The sequence below is a fragment of the Camellia sinensis genome, chromosome 11 (assembly GCF_055761805.1).
Source record: "Camellia sinensis isolate YWXY chromosome 11, ASM5576180v1, whole genome shotgun sequence".
Taxonomy (NCBI): Eukaryota; Viridiplantae; Streptophyta; class Magnoliopsida; order Ericales; family Theaceae; genus Camellia; species Camellia sinensis.
The window spans coordinates 155,270,502-155,289,884 of NC_138971.1; the positions used below are offsets into that span (position 1 = coordinate 155,270,502).

Below are 19,383 nucleotides of genomic sequence, written 5' to 3' on the forward strand. Positions count from 1 at the left end.
TCCCAAACAACCACTAGGTAGCCCAGCCCAAATTTTCTTCTTTTTTATTTATTTTTTATTTTTAATTTCAAAACAGTCAAGACAAAAGGCCTAAAAAATGGGGGGTCTAAATTAAATTAAAAAATATATAGGGTAAAATTTTGTAAATAACAAAACTCTATACTTAAAACATCAATGCATTCTCTATTCCTCCTCCATTTTGTAACTCTTTACTGTAAGCAAACGGCGACGAAGCAAAACGGCGAATTCAAATTCTTAGGGCCACGAAGCGATCGGTGATTTCGAATCACCGAATCACCGACGGTTACTCCTCTCTCTCCCTCTCTCTCTGTGCGCTCTAAATCTAATTTCTGTGCCCTAATTACTGTTTTAAATTCACTGCTTTTGTTTGATTTGAGAACTTCATTATTGATTGCATTGCTTTTATTGATTTGAGGATTTGCGTAATTTTGATCCAATTTCATTGCCCTGTTTTTTAAATCTAATTTTTGTGAGATAATTTTGTTTTCAACTTGTCGTGTTTTTGTTTTTCTTGGATCAGATATTCTCTTAAATTTTTCGACAATTCTGTGACTGTTTTTTGGATTGTGGGTTGAATTTCTGTTTAGTTTTTGATAATCTATGTGGGTTGAGTTTCTCTTTGGTTTGGATTGATTTTACAATCATGGTTTCTGGAAAGTAGAGTTCTTGATGTGATAAAAGGAAAAAGAAGCAAAATGTAGAAAAAATTATTTAATTTTAGTAATATAAGTACTTTTCATTTCGTTGTCATTATATATAAAGGGCCCCCATTTCAATGGTTCGCCTTAGACCCCAAAAAATCTTTCTCTTGGCTTCGTCATGGTTCCCATCACTACTCCCCATTTTGCCTTGTCAAATTTAAAACCCTAATTCCCTTCTCTTCCCCTCTTTCTATAGGTAAAATTGCTGGACCCTTTGAACCACATTTGTTGATCTTTTGCATGTAGTGCTTGTTGAGTTCAGTTTGTTTTTGTTTGTTTGTTCGATTGATTGATTTCTATGTCTTTCTTGTGAATGATCGTTTGATGGGTTTGGATTTTTCTGTTGTTAATATGGGTCATTTGCAGAAGATTGAAGAACTGAGGGTTTAGGATATAAATCATATATTTCATGTGTCACTTATGTAGTAGTTGTTGAGTTCAGTTCATGTTTGTTCGATTGATTGGTTTCTCTGTCTTTCTTGTGAATAATCATTTGATGGGTTTTGATTTTTCTGTTGTTGAAATGGTCATTTGCAGAAGATTGAAGAACTGAGATTTTAGGTTATAAATTATATATGTCCCTCAACCAGTCTAGGGCTGAAAGGAACGAGTCACACTACAGGAGACCTGCTCGACCCGGAATCTCAGCTCACCAAAGGGTCTCGTCAGGTGGTGTAGGAAAGGGGGGCGGTGGGACGGGCCTTCCACCTGCTTCTGCCAATTCCCAGTCTTCGTCATTTTCGACGACTAGGAGGTAATTGCAGTGCACACTTGCATACATCTTGGACTTTCTAGATGGTTCCTGAAAAACTAGGGTTTGTTGAATTTTATTTGTTATATCAGCTTTAAGAAGACTAATGGACAAGGGACACAGCCTAGGGTTACCGGTACAAATGCAAATTTGGAGTCCAGTGCTGTACACAATGGTGCCCGTGCACAACCTATGTTACCCGGTATGAGAGCTCTCTCTCTCTCTCTTTCTGTAAGGTTACACCTTTCTTATAGAATTATAAGGACAATTTGTTGCCTGCACATTACAAATGAAGGATTGGTTATGGTGGGTTTAATGATTTCTTCAGTTTGCTGACTGTGTCAGAATTATAATAAGATTGCTTGTTGTTAATTGAATGCAAATGCTAGAAAGAGGGCTTTGTCTGAGGGGCAGATAACAGTTGTCGAGGGGAAACAGAACAGCAGCCCTCCTGTAAGAATTTATGTATTATTGATTGATTCTTGATTGATATGTTGATGTATTACAAGATTGATAAATTACAATTCCTATACAATCTATATATAGAAGAAAATGTGGTAGTAGGTGTAGTGGAGGTGATAGTGGGTTAGGTGAAGTGGAGTGTGTGGTGAAGTGGAGGTAGGTGAAGTGGAGTGTGTAGTGGAGTAGGTGAAGGTAAAGATGGGAAATTCTGGGAAATTCTAATCTGTCTCCACCAAAATGGCCAATAGTCCGAGTAATGGCGGCAAACAGTCAGTCACAACTCTAGGCAACTTAGACGAAGTCGAGAAAGTATTCAACAAGTTCGACGCCAATGGCGACGGAAAGATCGTCTCCTCCGAGCTCAGATCCATTCGGAGAGCTCTCGGCACCGTCTCCTTAGAACGGGGTATGAAAACCCTCTTGATGGCAGAAAACCAACTTCCCGTCTTCCCCATGTGTCTAGCATCACTTTTCCTTCCTGAAGAAGTTATTTTTTCATCCTTCCAAACACCAAGAACTGGGAAGATCTTTGAAAAGTTGAAGCTTCCATGTTTCGTCAATGCCTTAGAAGCTCTGTTTCTGAGAGAAGTGAATTCTTCATTTGTGAGGACTGAGTAGAGCATTTCCATGGGAAGAAGAAAGTAGAGTTGGCGGCGGCGGCGCTCAAGCTCCTCGTCGGCGGAGAGTCCTGGAATGCGGTGGCCGACCTTGAGATGGGTTGAGTCGCAGATGAAGTGGCCCGGATTCTCTACCATGAGCTCGGCTGCTTTTATAGGTCTTGTGTAGATTTCAAGTCTTCCATCAGAGAACAACACCTTTACTACTTCTACGCCATTGCTGCAGATTATTGAAGGAGCACAGGATGTTGCTGCATTACCCATGACTGAAGGATGAATGAATAGAATGAATGTGAGGATGGGCACAGAGACGGGTTGTAAACAGAGATAAGCAAAGAGATCAAACTGATATTATTTGGATATAAGCGTTTGCAGCTATGGATGGAAGTGTATTGGGTGTGAGAGTGTTAGAGAGCATGCCCGAGGGAGGGGGCTAGGACAGTGACTGAGATAGAAGAAGCTAGCGTATGTGTAGAGGTCCGGCGGGCGGCCAAGGCGAGGGTGCCACCCGCCGGTGAAGCAGAATGACTAGGTTGTTAACCTTGCTCTGATACCATGTAAGAATTTATGTATTATTGATTGATTCTTGATTGATATGTTGATGTATTACAAGATTGATAAATTACAATTCCTATACAATCTATATATAGAAGAAAATGTGGTAGTAGGTGTAGTGGAGGTGATAGTGGGTTAGGTGAAGTGGAGTGTGTGGTGAAGTGGAGGTAGGTGAAGTGGAGTGTGTAGTGGAGTAGGTGAAGGTAAAGATGGGAAATTCTAACACCTCCGCATGGGTGTGAAAGAGAAAGGCAACTGATGAGGGGTAGGGGATAATGGATTCTTTGAACAAGAGAAGAGAGGGGGGGGGGGGGGGGTTGTCATGTATCAGGGTTGAGCAGTGCTATTCAGTCTGACAGTTGGACTGATACAGACTGATGTATTTCATTTTAAGTGGTTAATGCTATATGGCCCACAAGACACTAAGCAATCAAGAAGAGACACATCAGTAGGACTTGGTCTGACTGTCGGACTGAGTATCATTTTCTGTTTAGGTTCTCTAAAATTTCAGGCTCTCTTTTCTGTTCACAGGAGTTGAAAGCATATCCTACTTTTGTATTTTTAAATATATGGACCTAGTGCCATTTTTTTACTTGTTTCTAAAACGAGTGAAAACACCCTTTTTGTGTTTTCATTTTTTTTGTCATAATTGTGCCAGAAGCTTTCACAAGAAGGAAATATAAAACATTTATCATGCTTCTAAAAATTCTAAACATAGTCAAATGTGTGGTAGGTTGTTCTAGAATAAGATGAACATTAGTTGTTGGTTGATTCTGGGATCTTAATTGGTTTGTTAAGTTTCTGTTTATTTTTTTATAGAATCATAATGATATCTGTCATTACTTGAATACGAGAACTGAAGCAATTTGTTTTCTTTTTTAAGCTTGCAATAGTGTCAGATTTCCAATCATTTGTTTACTATCATGCAAATATTGTAGTTTGAGATTCATATTGAATTTAGTCAAATTTATGATTGGTATTATCTTTATTTATTTATTTATTTTTTGTAGGGGCATCTAATGCTCTGTTTACAAATGCATCTGCCAAGCCTATTGATATGCACAATCAGAGAAGTCAGCAAACTGCTTCCAGTGCTCCAAATTCTGCATCCGCATCTGGAACTTCAGAATCAGCTGCCCCCACAACCCCCGTAATAGGTATTCCTTGATTGCCTTCATGAACTATCTGGACTAAATGTAGATGGGTGTCATATTTATGTCATCTTCATATTCTGGGAGCTTTTTTCAGCAAATGCCTCTGTAGAATGTTCATGTTTATGGTGGATGGCTAGATTTATTTTCCTGTTTCTTTTGTGCTCTTTTGCTCTCTTTCGTTCTTACTTACACTCATACTTCGTCCACTTAATTTGACCCAGCTGACGCTTCTAAGGGAGTTTCTCTTCAATTTGGGAGCTTTTCTCCAAATATAGTGAGTGGGTTGCAGGTACGTGTACCTTCTCTCTCTGGAACATATGTTTATGCACATTTTGAGCTTTTCTGGTTTGTTAATTTTTCAACTAAAAAAGCATTATTGCTTTTATTTTTGTAGATACCTGCTCGAACCAGTTCAGCTCCGCCAAACTTAGATGAACAGAAACGTGATCAGGTTTTTATCAGCTCTGCAATGACCTCTTGCCATTATTGTACTGTTATTTTTTATTTTTATTTTGCATTGTTGTCCGTTAAAATAGTTGAATTCGTCAACATTTATCTATCATACACAAAATCATGTTATCGGAAATGAGTGGATTATTATCCATTACTAGTTTGCCTAGTTGCATGCAAAATTCTTTTGAGTCTGTAATTATTGAAGTTTCAGTGTTTGTTTGTGGGTTTCAGTGTTTGTTTGTGGATTTGAAAGTTAATTTGTTCCTTTTAGATTTCCTCCACTGCCTTAAACAAGAAATGCAATTTTTTTGGATTTTAAACCTGAATAGTAATGTCTGTGATATATATATATATATATATTTATATTCCATGAATGAAAAGTCATTCTGCATCTTGCAGGCACGCCATGATTCCTTTGGATCAGTGCCACTGTTACCAACTTCTTCCATTTCTAATCGGCAACAATCGAGGGAGGATGTCGAGCAGTCCAAGAGTAGAGTTCCTCATCATCCATCTCATGACAAAAGGGGTGTTCGTGCTCAAGCTCCAGCTTACAGTGGTGCTACCAGTGCAAAGAGTTCATCTACTCCTGTTTCTGGGGCATCTATGGCTATTCCTTTTCAGCAGTCACAGGTTGTACAATTTGGTGTCCCCACTCCAAAAATCCAGGCTCAAGGAATGGCAACTACTTCATTACAGATGCCGATACTTGGACATTCTAGCCAAGTACAGCAACAGGTGTTTGTTCCAAGTATCCAAGCCCCTCCTTTGCAGCCGCAGGGCATGATGCGTCAAGGTCAGGGGTTGAACTATCCCCCTCCAGTTGGTCACCAGGTCAGCTCCCAGATAGGCAACTTGGTCATTGGGATGGGGTCCCACTTTGCACAACAGCAGCCTGGAAAGCTTGGTGCTCCTCGTGTATCCATAAAGATTACTGATCCTAAAACTCATGAAGAGTTGAGGCTTGATAAAAGAGCTGATCCGGATTTGAATGGTGGATTGTTTGGCCATGGGTCACATGCTAACATGCCCCTCCAACCACAGCCTGTTGTTTATGGTCCCTCGCATCAGGTCAACTACTTCTCTCATATTCATCCCAATTCCATGTTCTTTCAAAATCCAGCTTCACTTCCTTTAACAAGCACCACCCAGATGGCTCCTAATTCTCAGGCATCTGTGGGTGGGCAGGGTTCACATGTTTTAGCTTTTAAAAACCCTTCCCTTCTTAACCACTCCCCTGCGTATAAGACTGGCCCACCAATGCATGGGATAGCTGTCTCATCAAACTTGGAACATGGTCATGGGGCTGAGACTTTAATCGCTGCTGCATCTTCAGTCTCAGAACAGGTGGCAGTAAAACCTGCCGCTCTTTCCAATGAAGACACGGTTGGGCCACCTTCAGTTTCAGTTAGCTCAAATGCTGATAACAGGAGTGAGGCGACGAAGATATCGAGACCTCACAATGCAACACAGTCATTGGATTCTCAAGGGGACTCAAAGATTCATATGGAAATCTCTGTTCAGCAGTCAAAATCTATTTCAGTTTTGTCATCTCCCAGGAGAACAGAAACTGTTAGAAGGATAGATTCTATGGAGGATCAGTCGAAGAAGCCTTGGAAGAAAGATCAACACCACTTCCAAATGCAGCAACAGGTATCTATACTCTTAGCATACTGACACTCTTGCATGTTTATTTCTGGCGTTTTCAATTGAATAATTTTCAATGTGACCTTCATTCAGGCAAATACCTTAGATTCAGCTGATCATTTGGCAATGAAGGCATACAAAGAAGTGGCTAAATTCGCTGAAAATATGCTGGCTTCTCCAGAGAAAGTTGAACCATCTACATCTGTTTTAGAGGACCCCTCTTCGGGATTAGAACATGTAACTTCTGCAGGCAACAGAATTCCAGAAACTGTGGAATCTGAAGCGACTCCTGCTTCATCAGAAACTTGTCGAGATGTTGCTGTATCCCCTGGGGAAGCCTTGCCTGGTGGTGTTGCATGTGTTCCTGTTGTAGAGGCCTGCGTTTGTGAAACATCAAACAAGTCAAGCGTGGAAATTGTTTTTGATGAGTTTAATGGTGTTAGTAGTGCAAAACAGGATAATTGCACTTCATTGGACATTCAACTGAAAAATGAAAATACAGGATTAGCAGAACATATGAAAACTGAACAGGCTGAGTATCCTCAATTAGATAATAATTATAACGATGATAAGGTCAATATTCCTTCAGTTTTGTCTTCAAATACCAGTGCTGACCGCAAGAACGTGGACATTACACCATCTGTCTTCTGCAACAAGCATGGGACCGTGGAAACTGAACAGAATATGTTGGAAGGAGCATCAGGTTGTGGTAGCATAGTAAACGAGAAAACAGACAATAACATCGAGAGGTCTACTGCTTTTGCAAACGGCAGTGATTCTAATGTTGGCTCTCACTTTATTGTTTCATCTTCTAGTGAACTTAGAACTTCAACTTTGCGGGGCTCAAAAGGTGAAAGTGGGCTCATGGATGGCCAAGAAGCTTCCCTTTTGGAATCTGGGTTGGCTCATGACGATACTGCTCATGTTCCAATACCTTCAGTGTCCGATGCAGTTTTGAAGGTTGAGGAGAAAGTTTCTGAGGAAGTAAGTGATGACTTGGTTCAGTTTTCATCATCAGGATTGAATGATAACAAGCACACCACGGAACTGAATAAGGTGAAAAGTACCACTGATAAGGCCAAGAAAAAGAGAAAAGAATTCCTTCAGAAAGCAGAGTTAGCCGGGACAACCTCAGATCTTTATATGGCATATAAGGGTCCAGAGGAGAAGCCACAGCCTTCTGTTTCTTCAGAATGTGTTGACGGCAATTCTGGCATTAGTACGAGGCAGCCACACTCAGGTTCTAATGAAAAGGATATTGCAAGCAAAGAAGATGAGAAGAGTATAGTTGAACTAGATGACTGGGAAGATGCTGCTGATGCTCCAAAACTAGAAAATTCTGATAAGATAGAAGAGATTAATGGTGGATTGAGACATCATGAGGAAGATGGAGCTGCTTGCAAGAAGTATTCTAGAGATTTCCTCTTGACACTTAAAGACCAATGCGCTGATCTTCCTGCTGGTTTTGACATTGCTTATGATATGGTGGAGGCTCTGATGGGTAGTAAAGCTAGCATCTCAAAAAGTGTTGAACGTAATCCACCTCCAAGTCCTGGAAATAGACCCATTGCAATGTCCAGGCCTGACTTCCGTGGGGCTGGAATGGTAGATGATGACCGGTGGTTTAAGTCGCCTGTTCTGTTTCCATTTAATCAGGACCATCATGTTGATGTGGGTCAGGGGGGAAATACTGTAGGTTTTCGGCTCGGCCAAGGGGGAACCCATGGCAATATGAGGAACCTACGTGGGCAGATACCTGGTCAGTATATTGTTGGGCTTCAGTCTGGTCCTTTGCTTCCCCTGGAATCTTATGGAGATATTCAACGCAATGGCCCTGATGCTGACAGGTGGCAACGTGCTTCTGGTTTCCAGAAGGGTCTGATTCCTTCTCCACAGTCTCCAATGCAGGTTATTCACAAAGCTGCAAATAAATATGAAGTGGGCAAAGTGACCGACGCTGAAGCGGCAAAACAGAGACAATTGAAAGCTATCCTCAACAAACTAACCCCTCAAAACTTTGACAGGCTATTTGAGCAAGTGAAGGAGGTTAATATTGACAATGCAGTCACTCTTACTGGTGTCATTTCACAGATATTTGATAAAGCTCTTATGGAACCAACCTTCTGTGAGATGTATGCAAATTTTTGTCATGATCTTGCTAGTGAACTGCCTGATTTTGTTGAGGACAACGAGAAAATTACCTTTAAGAGATTGCTTTTGAATAAATGCCAAGAGGAGTTTGAGAGAGGTGAAAGAGAACAAGCAGAGGCTGACAAAGTGGAAGGGGATGGAAAGGTGAAGCAGTCTGCAGTAGAAAGAGAGGAGAAGAGGGTCCAGGCTCGAAGACGGATGTTAGGGAATATTAGACTGATTGGGGAACTGTACAAGAAGAGGATGTTAACGGAGAGAATAATGCACGAGTGTATAAAAAAATTGCTGGGTCAGTATCCAGATCCAGAAGAGGAAGATATTGAAGCTTTGTGCAAGCTAATGAGCACAATAGGGGAGATGATAGATCATCCAAAAGCCAAGGAGCATATGGATGCATATTTTGAAAGGATGACGAATTTATCAACTAACATGAAATTGTCTTCTCGGGTGAGGTTCATGTTGAAGGATTCAATTGATCTGAGGAAGAATAAGTGGCAGCAGAGGAGGAAAGTTGATGGCCCTAAAAAAATTGAGGAAGTACACAGGGATGCTGCTCAAGAACGACAACAGGTTAATAGGCTAACTCGCAGTTCAAGCATTAGTTCTTCTGCAAGAAGGGGGCAACCTTCAGATTTTGGTCCTCGGCCATCAACTATGTTTTCACCTCCAAATACCCCACAAGGTACTTTCCGCGGAGTGCCACCACAACTTCGTGGATTTGGCGCTCAAGGTATCCGATTTGAGGGCAGACACCCTTATGAGAATAGGACTCTGTCGGTTCCCTTGTCACACAGGCCTGTTGATGATAATGCGATTACACTTGGTCCCCAAGGTGGTCTTGCAAGGGGAATGTCTAGTAGAGGACCAGCCATACTTTCAAGTGCTCCGCTGGCAGATATATCTACAGGTCCTGGAGAATCCCGAAGAATTCATGCTGGTCCAAATGGGTACAGTTCTGCTTCAGAGTGGATGCCCTCTAACTCAAGGCAAGAACCAATGACAAGATATGTCCAAGACAGGTTCACGCGACCAGCTGCTTATAACAACTTAAATCCTCAGGAACATGGTGTTCGTTATGGGGACAGAGGCCTAAACAATGCTGATCGTTCTTTTGGTAGTTCAATGGCTGGTTCACCTGCTGCTACACATGTGAAATCTTCTGCTACACCAATTGTTTCTTCAGGAAAGGTGTGGCCTGAAGAACATCTTAGAGAAATGTCCATGGCAGCAATTCGAGAATTTTACAGGTAATTTTTTTCCTTGTCCATGGCAAGTTGTACTTCTATTTTACTATTATCTTATCTACTTGTATTATTGGGCTTTCTTGGGCTGTTATCTGTCATAATTTCTGTTCATCTGATTCATGTAATGCCAACATTTTTGTTTTCATGCTAATGATCTCTTATTTGCAGTGCGGCGGATGAGAAAGAAGTTGCTTTATGTATTAGAGAATTGAACTCCCCAAGCTTTTATCCATCAATGATATCTATATGGGTCAATGACTCGTTTGAGAGGAAGGATAGGGACAGGGATCTTTTGGCTGGGCTTCTTGTCAACCTCACAAAGTCTAGGGACAGCATGCTAATAAGTCCTGTTCAGCTCATGGAGGGGTAAAGAACCCGACTTATATTGTAGTTTGAAAATGACTATTTTTGTTTGGTTGACGTTGAACATTTTTTTTCCTCCTTTTAAGGTTGTTTAGCTTAATAGACTATTGTTCCTGTTTGTTGCTGACCTAATTGCATGTTACCTGACCAGGATTGAATTGGTTCTGGCTACTTTGGAGGATAGCATAACTGATGCACCAAAAGCAGCTGAATTTCTTGGCTGTGTCATTGCTAGAACCATCGTTGAAAATGTCATTTCTATGAGAGATATTGGGCAGCTAATACGACAAGGAGGTGAGGAACCTGGTCGGCTTCAACAAATCGGGCTAGGGTATGAAGTTCTTCAAAGTGCATTTCACACAATAAGGTCAGACAAAGGAGAATCAACCTTGAATGATATCTGCATGAGTTCCAATCTACAGTTGGAAGATTTTCTACCATCATCAGGTCCGATGAATTGAATGCTTACTTGGATCTGGGTAGGAGGTAGAACTTCAAGTAATGCTTCCTTCTTTTCTTCTCCAGGGATCTTTTTTTAGATATGACTTGAGGTTATTCTTCCTAGTTATGTAGGCATTGCTGAAGCTCAATGACCTTCTACTGTTGTATTGTATATCTCTAATCCGGATTCAAGTTGGTTAAAAAAAAAAAGGGCGGCTGTTTCGTCCCTGTTTGGATGATACTGAAAGATTTTGCGTTATATTTCCTTTTATGCAGATAACTGAAAACTGGTATTGAACTTGAACTTGTCCAATGTCGGTGGTGTTGCGGTTGTTAAATCCAAGATTCTGTTAGAAGGCAAACATTCCTCATATTAATGCTATAAGTGGTTTCTAATTTCAAGTGTGGTAATTTTATGTCCATACTATGAGTAGATGTTAGACTGATATAAGAATTGGTGCTGCACTTGATTGCCATACCGAAAGGGCCAAAAAGTTGAAGACCCACAAAACAAAAAGTTGGTTCTCTAATTTGATGATTCAAATTATGTTCCAAGTCATGATGGTTCTGTTTGGTGCAGTTGATAAATGTTACTTTTAGATTTTTATTTTTAATATTTTGGGAGTTCATATCAAAATGTTTAATGAAGTTTCTCTTTTTTATTTTTATTCTTGAATTTCATATGCATTATAAATCACGGTTTAATTTCTTTATTCATTCTCATCCAATCAAAAAAGATATATTTTTTTTGATCGGGTGAATTGATTTCGTTTATAGTTTATGAGACAATAATTGATTAATTAAGTTAAAAAAATTATTATTAAAAAACAAGGAGGGGGTACTTTTTACTTTTGTTTTTGATTATCAATTTTCAATTAAATTAAAAAAGTGTACTGCTATCATAAAAAAATTGTGATCACCATACACAACTTGTTAATTGTGCTTCTTAGCTATTATCATACAAATTTTCTTTTGATTTGAGTCTTCAAAATTTAATGCTTGAAAAATTGAAATTTAATTTGATGAAGATAAACATAGGAAAAAGGTATTTTAGAATTTTAAAATCTATTTCTACTCCAACAAAGAAAATTATATAAAAATAATGAGGATTTAAAAAATAATAATAATAATAAAATTCACCAAGCTTTTGAAATTTTTTTAAAAGACAACCTCGAGAGTAATGTGGATATGTAAGCAGGCCCGAACCCGGCCCATAATGCTAGTCAGCCGATCCGGATGCGACCTATTTCACCGTATAAAAATCGAAGGAAGAGAGCTAGGGTTCTTCGGAATCTCCCGCTGCGTGGCGTTTCGCATCCACAGCTACAAATTTTCTCGCGATCCAAACAAGATGGTACTCTCTCTCTCTCTCTCTAAATTCATGTGTGTATGTAGATGTATATGCGTTTACAGATGCGAATAGTTACGGAAATGTGTCGTCTGCGTTATTGTTGATCCCCTCTGATGTCGTTTCAGCTAGAATGAATCAACTGTTTGCAGAGTTGATTCGAAATAGGTTGTGTTGTGTTCAGATTGAACGTTCTGTATAGGTTGTCGCGACGATCTGTGTATAATTGTGCATTTTTTTTTGATTCGTTTGAATATTTGTAAAAAAATAGTTACTTTTTGTGACATAGCAAGATTAGTATATTTAAACTTGGACCTCGGGTGTTGAATTCTCTCCATGTTCATCTTTGTTCCAAATACATTTCATTTATCTTCTTGAATTGTTACCATGTTAGGTTTTGCTCACTTTTATTTTTTGATTTAGGGTTTAGATAAAAAGTTGATGTTTTTCATCAACTGCTTTTCAAGAATAGTTATGGTTTTAGTTTGCCTATGCATAGAGTAGTGCATCTCTCTATTATAATTTTCTTATATCATTTGTCATTTTTTTTGTTTTGGTATTGGTGACACTAATTGCTTTTGAGCGATAACCTCTTATTAATGAATTTTATTTGATGCATGCAGACTAAGCGAACGAAGAAGGCTGGTATTGTTGGGAAGTACGGTAAGTGATAAGAGAATACTGTTAATTTGATTGTTCAATGCTTGTTGTGTTTGGTTTCCTTTACAATTTCACTTCTAGATTGTTGAATTTATAGATCACAAATGTGTTTTTGATGATGAGCTTCAATTAAAACAATTCATTTTGTTAGTTATTTACAGGTTTGATGTAAGCGGTCTCTTATTTTCTGATTAGTAGCTGATAGGTGTCTTAAGTGACTAGTTGTGTGGGATAGGGCATAAAGGTGTCTCAAACATTTGATACGTTGGGTTCCTTTAGCAATAGTTGAATTATAGATAATGTCAAGGCTCCTGCCTAACACCAAGCTTACAAGTTTTCACGGTTCAATTCAAATTTTTAGTAGCTGCTGTCTGTCTACAAAGATAACTGTTAATTTTCTTTTCTTTCCTTCTGGTTAGAAAATTTTGAATTCTATTCAACTATTTAAAACCGAACCTGTCCTGACTATGCAAGATTCAGTTCGATGATTTATGCATGAACGGTATATTATTGCGATTCTAATTTATTATCTGGCTTTTCGCAATGTCGTCACACTTGTATGTTTGTATGGCATATGCTTTCTAGCATTTTCTTATTGCACTCTCTTTTGATTGTTCCTTGTACTGATGCATTGCTGAATTTGTAATTTGACATTAATTTCAGGTACCCGTTATGGTGCTAGTCTGCGAAAGCAGATTAAGAAGATGGAGGTCAGTCAGCATAGCAAATACTTCTGTGAGTTTTGTGGGAAGGTGCGCATATTCTTTTAGTCACATCCCTTGGTTAAATGTATTGTTGCTGTCTTTTTCAGGTAGGCATGACCTCTTTATTTGAATCGTGTTTTTTTCCTTATCAAATATTAAACTATTTGCAGTATGCTGTGAAGAGAAAGGCGGTCGGGATTTGGGGCTGCAAGGATTGCGGCAAAGTCAAAGCAGGCGGTGCATACACATTGAAGTAATTTTCTAAATTGTTTCTTTACTTTATTTATTTATTTTCATTCCTTCCTAATTTCCCCTTTATTTTAATTACTAGGAACTAATTATTTGTTTTGTTTTTGCAACAGCACTGCTAGTGCGGTGACAGTTCGGAGCACAATTAGGAGGCTCAGGGAGCAAACCGAGAGTTGAGCCTAGTTATTGGCTTTTTCTGTGGTGATTATGTTAAATGTTAATCTAGTCTTGAATACAGACCACTTGAGTCATTTTCATTATTATTTGAAGTTTTTGAGGAACCAGTTAAAAAAGTTTATTAGTTGAAAGGCAGTGGAAATTGTTGGAATTAGGTTGTTTGAGACAATTAATTGCAATTATCGAATGTTGTGAACAATCTTGTGGTTGGCTTTATTAGAGCTATTGAAATTTTTACTCAGGTTCTATTGATGATTTTTCTAATTTAGAATTATTTATCTTCGGGTGAATATTGCTTCCTAGCACAGGGACCTCAATATGGTTATGTTCTAATTTCTGGGCTTGGGATTTCTGAGTTTGTTTTTGTTCCCATTTTGTTTTTCTTTAAGAGGGAAGGAGTCAGCAATTTTCTTTAGGGTTGGATAATGTTATACAGGAAAATAATTTTTGAGAAAAAAAAACTGGAAAAAAAAAAAGAAGAAATTTGCAAATAATTCTCATTCCTTCGTTCACTGGAAAGCAGTAATCTTGTGTAGAAAAATAGTTTGCACTTTTAATAGGATGTATGTTCCTTGAAAAGTAATTATTATTATTATTATTATTATTATTATTATTATTATTATTATTATTATTATTATTATTATTATTTTGTGCGCTGAATAATACTGTACTAATAATTTTTATTTATTTATTTATTTATTTATTTATGAGAACTATACTTCTAATAATTTGAGTGGTCAAAATGTTTCGTTCAAGAAAATAATTTTAATTTTTTAAAAATTGAATTTTTTATTTCTTTGTATTTTTTTAGATGCACATACTTAGATATATTTAAATAATAAAATATTTGTGAAAAAATATTTTAAAAAATTAATAAATATATAAAAATATGAAAAATGTATTGAATTTTTGTATTTTTTTTTGTATTTTTAATATTTAGTGAATTTTTAAAAAAAAATTTTAACTATATATATCATACTTTTTAACTGTATTTATGTTAAGTGAGTTTAAAAATTTTAAAAATTATTTGAAATATTTTAAAAAACCATTGAAAACAAAAAAAAATACGGAAAATAAAAGACTAAATTTTTTAAATTTTTTTTTTTAAAAACTAAAACCAAACAAGCTGAATATTCCATCCGTCTCATTAATAGTCTTTTTTTTAAAAATTTTTTGAACTTTTTAAGAAAATATAATAATTATATTTTGAATTCAAATTTTAAAGAGTTAAATCCAAAATAAATGTCTTTCTATTCTCATTTTTAAATATATTTGTAATTAATTTCTGAGGGATAATTTTGAGAATATTTAAATTTAAAATTTTGACTTTTCAAAATAAATATTTATTTTGAGATTATAAAATATAAAATAATGGACCAATAAAGTGGAACGGAGGGAGTAATTATTGCAGAATTCACATTTTAGGAACAACATTTTTGCTACTAGGTAAATACTTCTCATTTTCTTTTTATTTTCTCCAAATGAATGGACCCTTCTGACCTTTACATTTACAAGAAACAAAAAATAGTAGAACCATAGTACTATTCTTAAGATCTTAAACATGCTAGGTACAATTGGAAGCTTTAAAAATGGAGGAACCCATCCTGCTCCCCAATCAGCCATTTTGCTCGAACTGAAAGTGGTTCCAAGTGAGCGACTCGTTCTTCTAGCAAAGAGGAAATAGAAAATTTTCAGTTCGTAACTCAACTCCCTTTGCTTTTCTGTCAACCAATAGGTATTGGCCCATTGTTGTCATTGCCGCGATGCATTCGGTCTTGCAATGCCTTTACGGCTGCAATTCTTGCTGCATTTGCTGCTTTGTTAGTTGCCACCACGGCTTTGTTCACTTTTTCATCCACCTTTTCCGTGTTAATTGCTCTCTCGGCAGCTAGCCGTGCTTCCTGAGCAAGACAACAGCAAACAATGAAGAAAATTCGCTTAAGCACTTCTATTAATTAATGTCATGTCTAATGTTGGCAGTACTTATTAGAGTGCCTTGTTGAATTGAGCTCAAGTGAAAACAGTCGCTAGGAGAGTGAAGGTCATCATTTGGTTCGACCTGACCCAGGTCTAGGTCCAACGGGCTTTTACCCACGACCTCACCCTGGGCATGTTTGTTTGGCCCGAATGAGACTTGGGCTGTGCTAGGGCTTAGGGTTGTCACCGGATGAGACTCAGCTATGGTAATGTCAGAGAGAGAGAAACCATAGATTGAGGTGAGAGAGAACCCAAGGAGTAAAAGTCAAAAACCCTAGAGTGAAGAGAGAGAGAAGAGGGAAAATTGAGAGAGAGAGAGAGAGATGGCACCCTTTCCACATCTCTAAGATTCCTTTTCCAGCCACAATGACCACATTTCTTTTCCTAAAGTTTGGCAAGAATTTAAGATTTGTTTACATCATAATGGGTATACTGAAGTTAACTTAAAAATCAAGACTTCACTTTGTAGAGAAAGATGCACAAGGTGAGCGAGTGAACCCAAGGAGTAAAAGTCAAAAACCATAGAGTGAAGAAGGAGAGGAGGGAAAATTGAGAGAGAGATGGCACCCTTTCCACTTCTCTAAGATTCCTTTTCCAGCCACAATGAGCACATTTCTTTTCCTAAAGTTTGGCAAGAGTTTAAGATTTGTTTACATCATAATGGGTATACTGAAGTTGATGACTCAACTTAAAAATCAAGACTTCACTTCATAGAGAAAGATGCACAAAACATCATTTTATGACGAAGGCAAAAAACATTCAATTACCTGCACTGCATTAAGAACTTTGGAATGGCAAATTGCAGATGAAGATCCAGGAAGACTACCTTGAATGCATGAAACATTGATAACCCCATTTTGCCAGTGGCCTGATTGAGTCTCCCCATTTTTGAACGTGTACAAACCAAGCCCTTGCCTTCTTCCCTCATGCCAGGCTCCCTCGTAAAGATGTCCATTCCCAAAATGGTATACTCCAAAACCATGCATCTGGTCCGCAAAGTATTCTCCAGCATATCTGTCCCCATTTCTGCATGACCATGTATTAGCAAAGTAAATCCATATGCAACTCTGAAATAATGGCATATGACGATTATTATATTTTGAACACTTGTTGCTCACCTATGAAATACGGATACGGGTATGAGTACTGGTACCGATATAATATGGGACTTAAGGCTTGGTTTGGTTTGGTTGTATTAAATAACTTACAAACCATAGTTTAATTTTAAAATCATGCTAAGTATAACACAAAAAAATAAAAATAAAAATAAAAATTAGTGAAAAGAGTTTTATCTCTGTAGTAGAAGAAAATATTGTTTCGACTGAGATATGGTACGGCTTGGGTATATATTAGATACGTCTGGGTACGCCAAAAATTAAGAAGAAAAATTTTAAGTACATGTTTCGTGTTCCCGTACCATGTATGCAGAAATATCATACGAGATACCATACACCAGTAAGTACCGGGTACGGATACGATATGTTTTTCAAAATACCCATACTTCATAGTTGCTCACTAACTTTGTCTTGTAAGGTGTTCCTCATAGCACAAGGAAATGATTGAGCTACCAAAGAAAATAAAACAACAAGAGAGGGCATGAATTTGGTAATTTAAAATTTCAGAATTGCAAACCTAGTGGTTTTAAATGATCCAATTATATTATATTTTTTTTAAAAAAAAATCACCCTCTTATCTCTATGAAAATGTCCAGACAAATTTGGCAATCTTTCTCCCAAAAATAATAAAACCTAAATGAGTGTACAAATTTGCAATCCTGTCTCCACAACTGATAAAACCTAGTACACAGACAAACTCAATAATCAAAATCCAACAAATCCAAAAATCATGAACTTAATTTGGATTAAAAACCAAATTAGGCACTCCAACTATCTAGAAGATAGATGCAACAATTCCATTAATGCCAAAACAAGAGTATCCCAAACAAATTAGAGGGGAACAAAAAAAGAGTGTAAAAACAAGAGTATCTCAACAATCCAGATTTGAGAAATTTACCTGAAATGGTAGTGACCGAGCCCGTGCTTGACACCTTGCTTGAACTCCCCAACATAGAGGCTCCCATCCTCACAAGTATAAACTCCACACCCATGACACTGCCCACTCCACCACTGACCAGCATAGACATCACCATTGCAAAACCTATACACCCCAAAACCATGCCTTAAACCCTGTCGATACTGTCCCCGATACCGGCCTCCTTTCACCCATGTTTCCACACCATACCCATCATACTTCTCGTCGACCCAATCCCCCTCATACCTCCCACTCATGTAATAGTAATAAACCCCACTTCCAGAGCACTTCCCTTGATGAAATTCACCCTCATACACATCTCCATTGCTATAAACCTGTACCCAAGAACCTGAATTGGGTCTTGTTTCTGATTTGGTCTTTGACCCAATTGACCAAACAACTGGTGGGCATGGCTTTGATGTCGTAATTGTTGAAGAGAGCTTAAATGGGGACCGAATTGAAGGAAGACGAGGGAGGGGAAGACTGAGAAAGATCACAAGAGTGGCAGAGAAAGCGAGAATTGATAAGAAATAGAGAAAGAAATTGTTACCAAAGAAGTATAAAGGAGGCAAAGAAAGAAGAATGATGAGGCGAAAATGAAGTCGAAGAAAGTGGAGATAACAGAAATGGCGAGAGAGTTTCAGAGCGATTGTTTTAATGGGCAAAGGATTTGAATTGAGTAGAGTGGTGGTGGTGTTGTGGTGGTGGTGGTGGTGGTGGTGGTAGTGGTGGAGAGAAGAGAGAGTTGGGGAATGAGAAAGATTTGAAGGGGTTTGAGACATTATAGAATGATGGGTTTTGATTGTTGATGATGGATTGTTGTTGTTGCTGCAAATGGGTTCATACTGAAACTGGGTTTTTGTATGGGTTTGAATTGGAATTGGAATTGGAAGAAAGTTCAATGCTTTTCTTTTCAGATCTCAAATTGAGACTTGTGATGATTGCATTTACATACAAGAACTTGGGTTTGTCTTCTTCTTCTTCTTCTTCTTCTTCTCTCTCTCTCTCTTGGGTTTGTCTTCTTCTTCTTCTTCTCTCTCTCTTGGGTTTGTCTTCTTCTCTCTCTCTCTCTCTCTGTCTGTCTGTCTGTCTGTGTGCGCATTGCTTGTTCTGGTATTGGTTTTTCTAGTTGTGATGATCTTGGCTTTGGGGAGACAAAAACTAGATGGGGCAGTTAATCTTTTATTTATTTTTATTTTTTAAAATTTTTGAAAAAATTACAATTTAATAAATAAATAACAAAACCCTAACAAATTACAAGTGAACATTTATTCTTGTGCATAAATATGTGTACAGAATTGATGCATACAAAAATATTCAGAATCGCGTCGTTTGGGAAGTAAATTGGATTTTTGACTTTTTTTTGTTAGGAGTTGAAAATTTTGATTTGGAAAGGATTTTTTTGACTTTTTTAACTTTTTAAATTTTTGATGAGGTGCTTTTTTGTTAAATGACCAAACTGCCCTTCAAATAATTTGCCCATTTCATTTTGCCATTTTTCATTTTCATTTTCTTTTTCTTTATTTTTTTTTTTTGTATCATGCGTCTTTTTATTATTATTATTTTTTAATTTATGTTTTTGTATAAGGCCTCTTTTGATGGTTTCATTTCTTTTTAAATTTATGTTTTTGTCTTTTTTTTTGGGTTTTGTATACATTATTTTGTTCTTTTTTTTTT

The 19,383-nt window shown here is 37.6% G+C and overlaps 3 protein-coding genes across 6 annotated transcripts; 2 read left to right on the plus strand and 1 right to left on the minus strand.

The window, feature by feature from the left end:
• Positions 1–157: 157 nt before the first annotated feature.
• LOC114301531 (eukaryotic translation initiation factor 4G) lies at positions 158–10,956 on the plus strand. Of its 3 annotated transcripts, XM_028246517.2 has the most exons (11): positions 158–303; positions 1,260–1,476; positions 1,566–1,675; positions 4,118–4,264; positions 4,483–4,550; positions 4,656–4,712; positions 5,114–6,367; positions 6,455–9,238; positions 9,287–9,759; positions 9,925–10,122; positions 10,271–10,956. In XM_028246517.2, the coding sequence occupies exons 2-11, from the start codon at positions 1,298–1,300 to the stop codon at positions 10,578–10,580; spliced, it is 5,580 nt and encodes a 1,859-aa protein (XP_028102318.2). In that variant the 5' UTR covers positions 158–303; positions 1,260–1,297; the 3' UTR covers positions 10,581–10,956. The 3 variants fall into 3 exon arrangements, with proteins under 3 accessions (XP_028102318.2, XP_028102287.2, XP_028102290.2); XM_028246486.2 differs by having other exon boundaries at positions 6,455–9,759; XM_028246489.2 differs by having other exon boundaries at positions 174–330; positions 6,455–9,759.
• LOC114301577 (large ribosomal subunit protein eL43) lies at positions 10,445–13,944 on the plus strand. The gene is made up of 5 exons (XM_028246526.2): positions 10,445–11,914; positions 12,532–12,571; positions 13,232–13,320; positions 13,443–13,525; positions 13,635–13,944. The coding sequence occupies exons 1-5, from the start codon at positions 11,741–11,743 to the stop codon at positions 13,696–13,698; spliced, it is 450 nt and encodes a 149-aa protein (XP_028102327.1). The 5' UTR covers positions 10,445–11,740; the 3' UTR covers positions 13,699–13,944.
• A 1,187-nt stretch (positions 13,945–15,131) lies between these two features.
• LOC114301586 (uncharacterized) lies at positions 15,132–18,927 on the minus strand. Of its 2 annotated transcripts, none has more exons than XM_028246537.2 (3): positions 17,689–18,927; positions 16,443–16,701; positions 15,132–15,599 (listed from the first exon to the last, which is right to left on the minus strand). In XM_028246537.2, exons 1-3 carry the CDS (start codon positions 18,486–18,488, stop codon positions 15,423–15,425), a joined length of 1,236 nt encoding a protein of 411 aa, XP_028102338.2. In that variant the 5' UTR covers positions 18,489–18,927; the 3' UTR covers positions 15,132–15,422. The 2 variants fall into 2 exon arrangements, with proteins under 2 accessions (XP_028102338.2, XP_028102346.2); XM_028246545.2 differs by having other exon boundaries at positions 16,502–16,701; positions 17,689–18,862.
• Between the last annotated feature and the right edge of the window lie 456 nt (positions 18,928–19,383).

Bases quoted from the DNA above. Each gene is read 5' to 3' on its own strand.
- LOC114301531 (XM_028246486.2), top strand. From the start codon at position 1,298: ATGTCCCTCAACCAGTCTAGGGCTGAAAGGAACGAGTCACACTACAGG. The intron at 1,676-4,117 runs GTATGAGAGCTC...TATTTTTTGTAG, and splicing joins TGCACAACCTATGTTACCCG to GGGCATCTAATGCTCTGTTT. The intron at 4,265-4,482 runs GTATTCCTTGAT...AATTTGACCCAG, and splicing joins CCCCACAACCCCCGTAATAG to CTGACGCTTCTAAGGGAGTT.
- LOC114301586 (XM_028246537.2), bottom strand. From the start codon at position 18,488: ATGTCTCAAACCCCTTCAAATCTTTCTCATTCCCCAACTCTCTCTTCT. The intron at 16,702-17,688 runs GTAAATTTCTCA...ATGGTCATGCAG, and splicing joins CTCGGTCACTACCATTTCAG to AAATGGGGACAGATATGCTG. The intron at 15,600-16,442 runs GTAATTGAATGT...TGTCTTGCTCAG, and splicing joins AAGTTCTTAATGCAGTGCAG to GAAGCACGGCTAGCTGCCGA.
- LOC114301577 (XM_028246526.2), top strand. From the start codon at position 11,741: ATGTGGATATGTAAGCAGGCCCGAACCCGGCCCATAATGCTAGTCAGC. The intron at 12,572-13,231 runs GTAAGTGATAAG...CATTAATTTCAG, and splicing joins TGGTATTGTTGGGAAGTACG to GTACCCGTTATGGTGCTAGT. The intron at 13,526-13,634 runs GTAATTTTCTAA...TTTTTGCAACAG, and splicing joins GGCGGTGCATACACATTGAA to CACTGCTAGTGCGGTGACAG.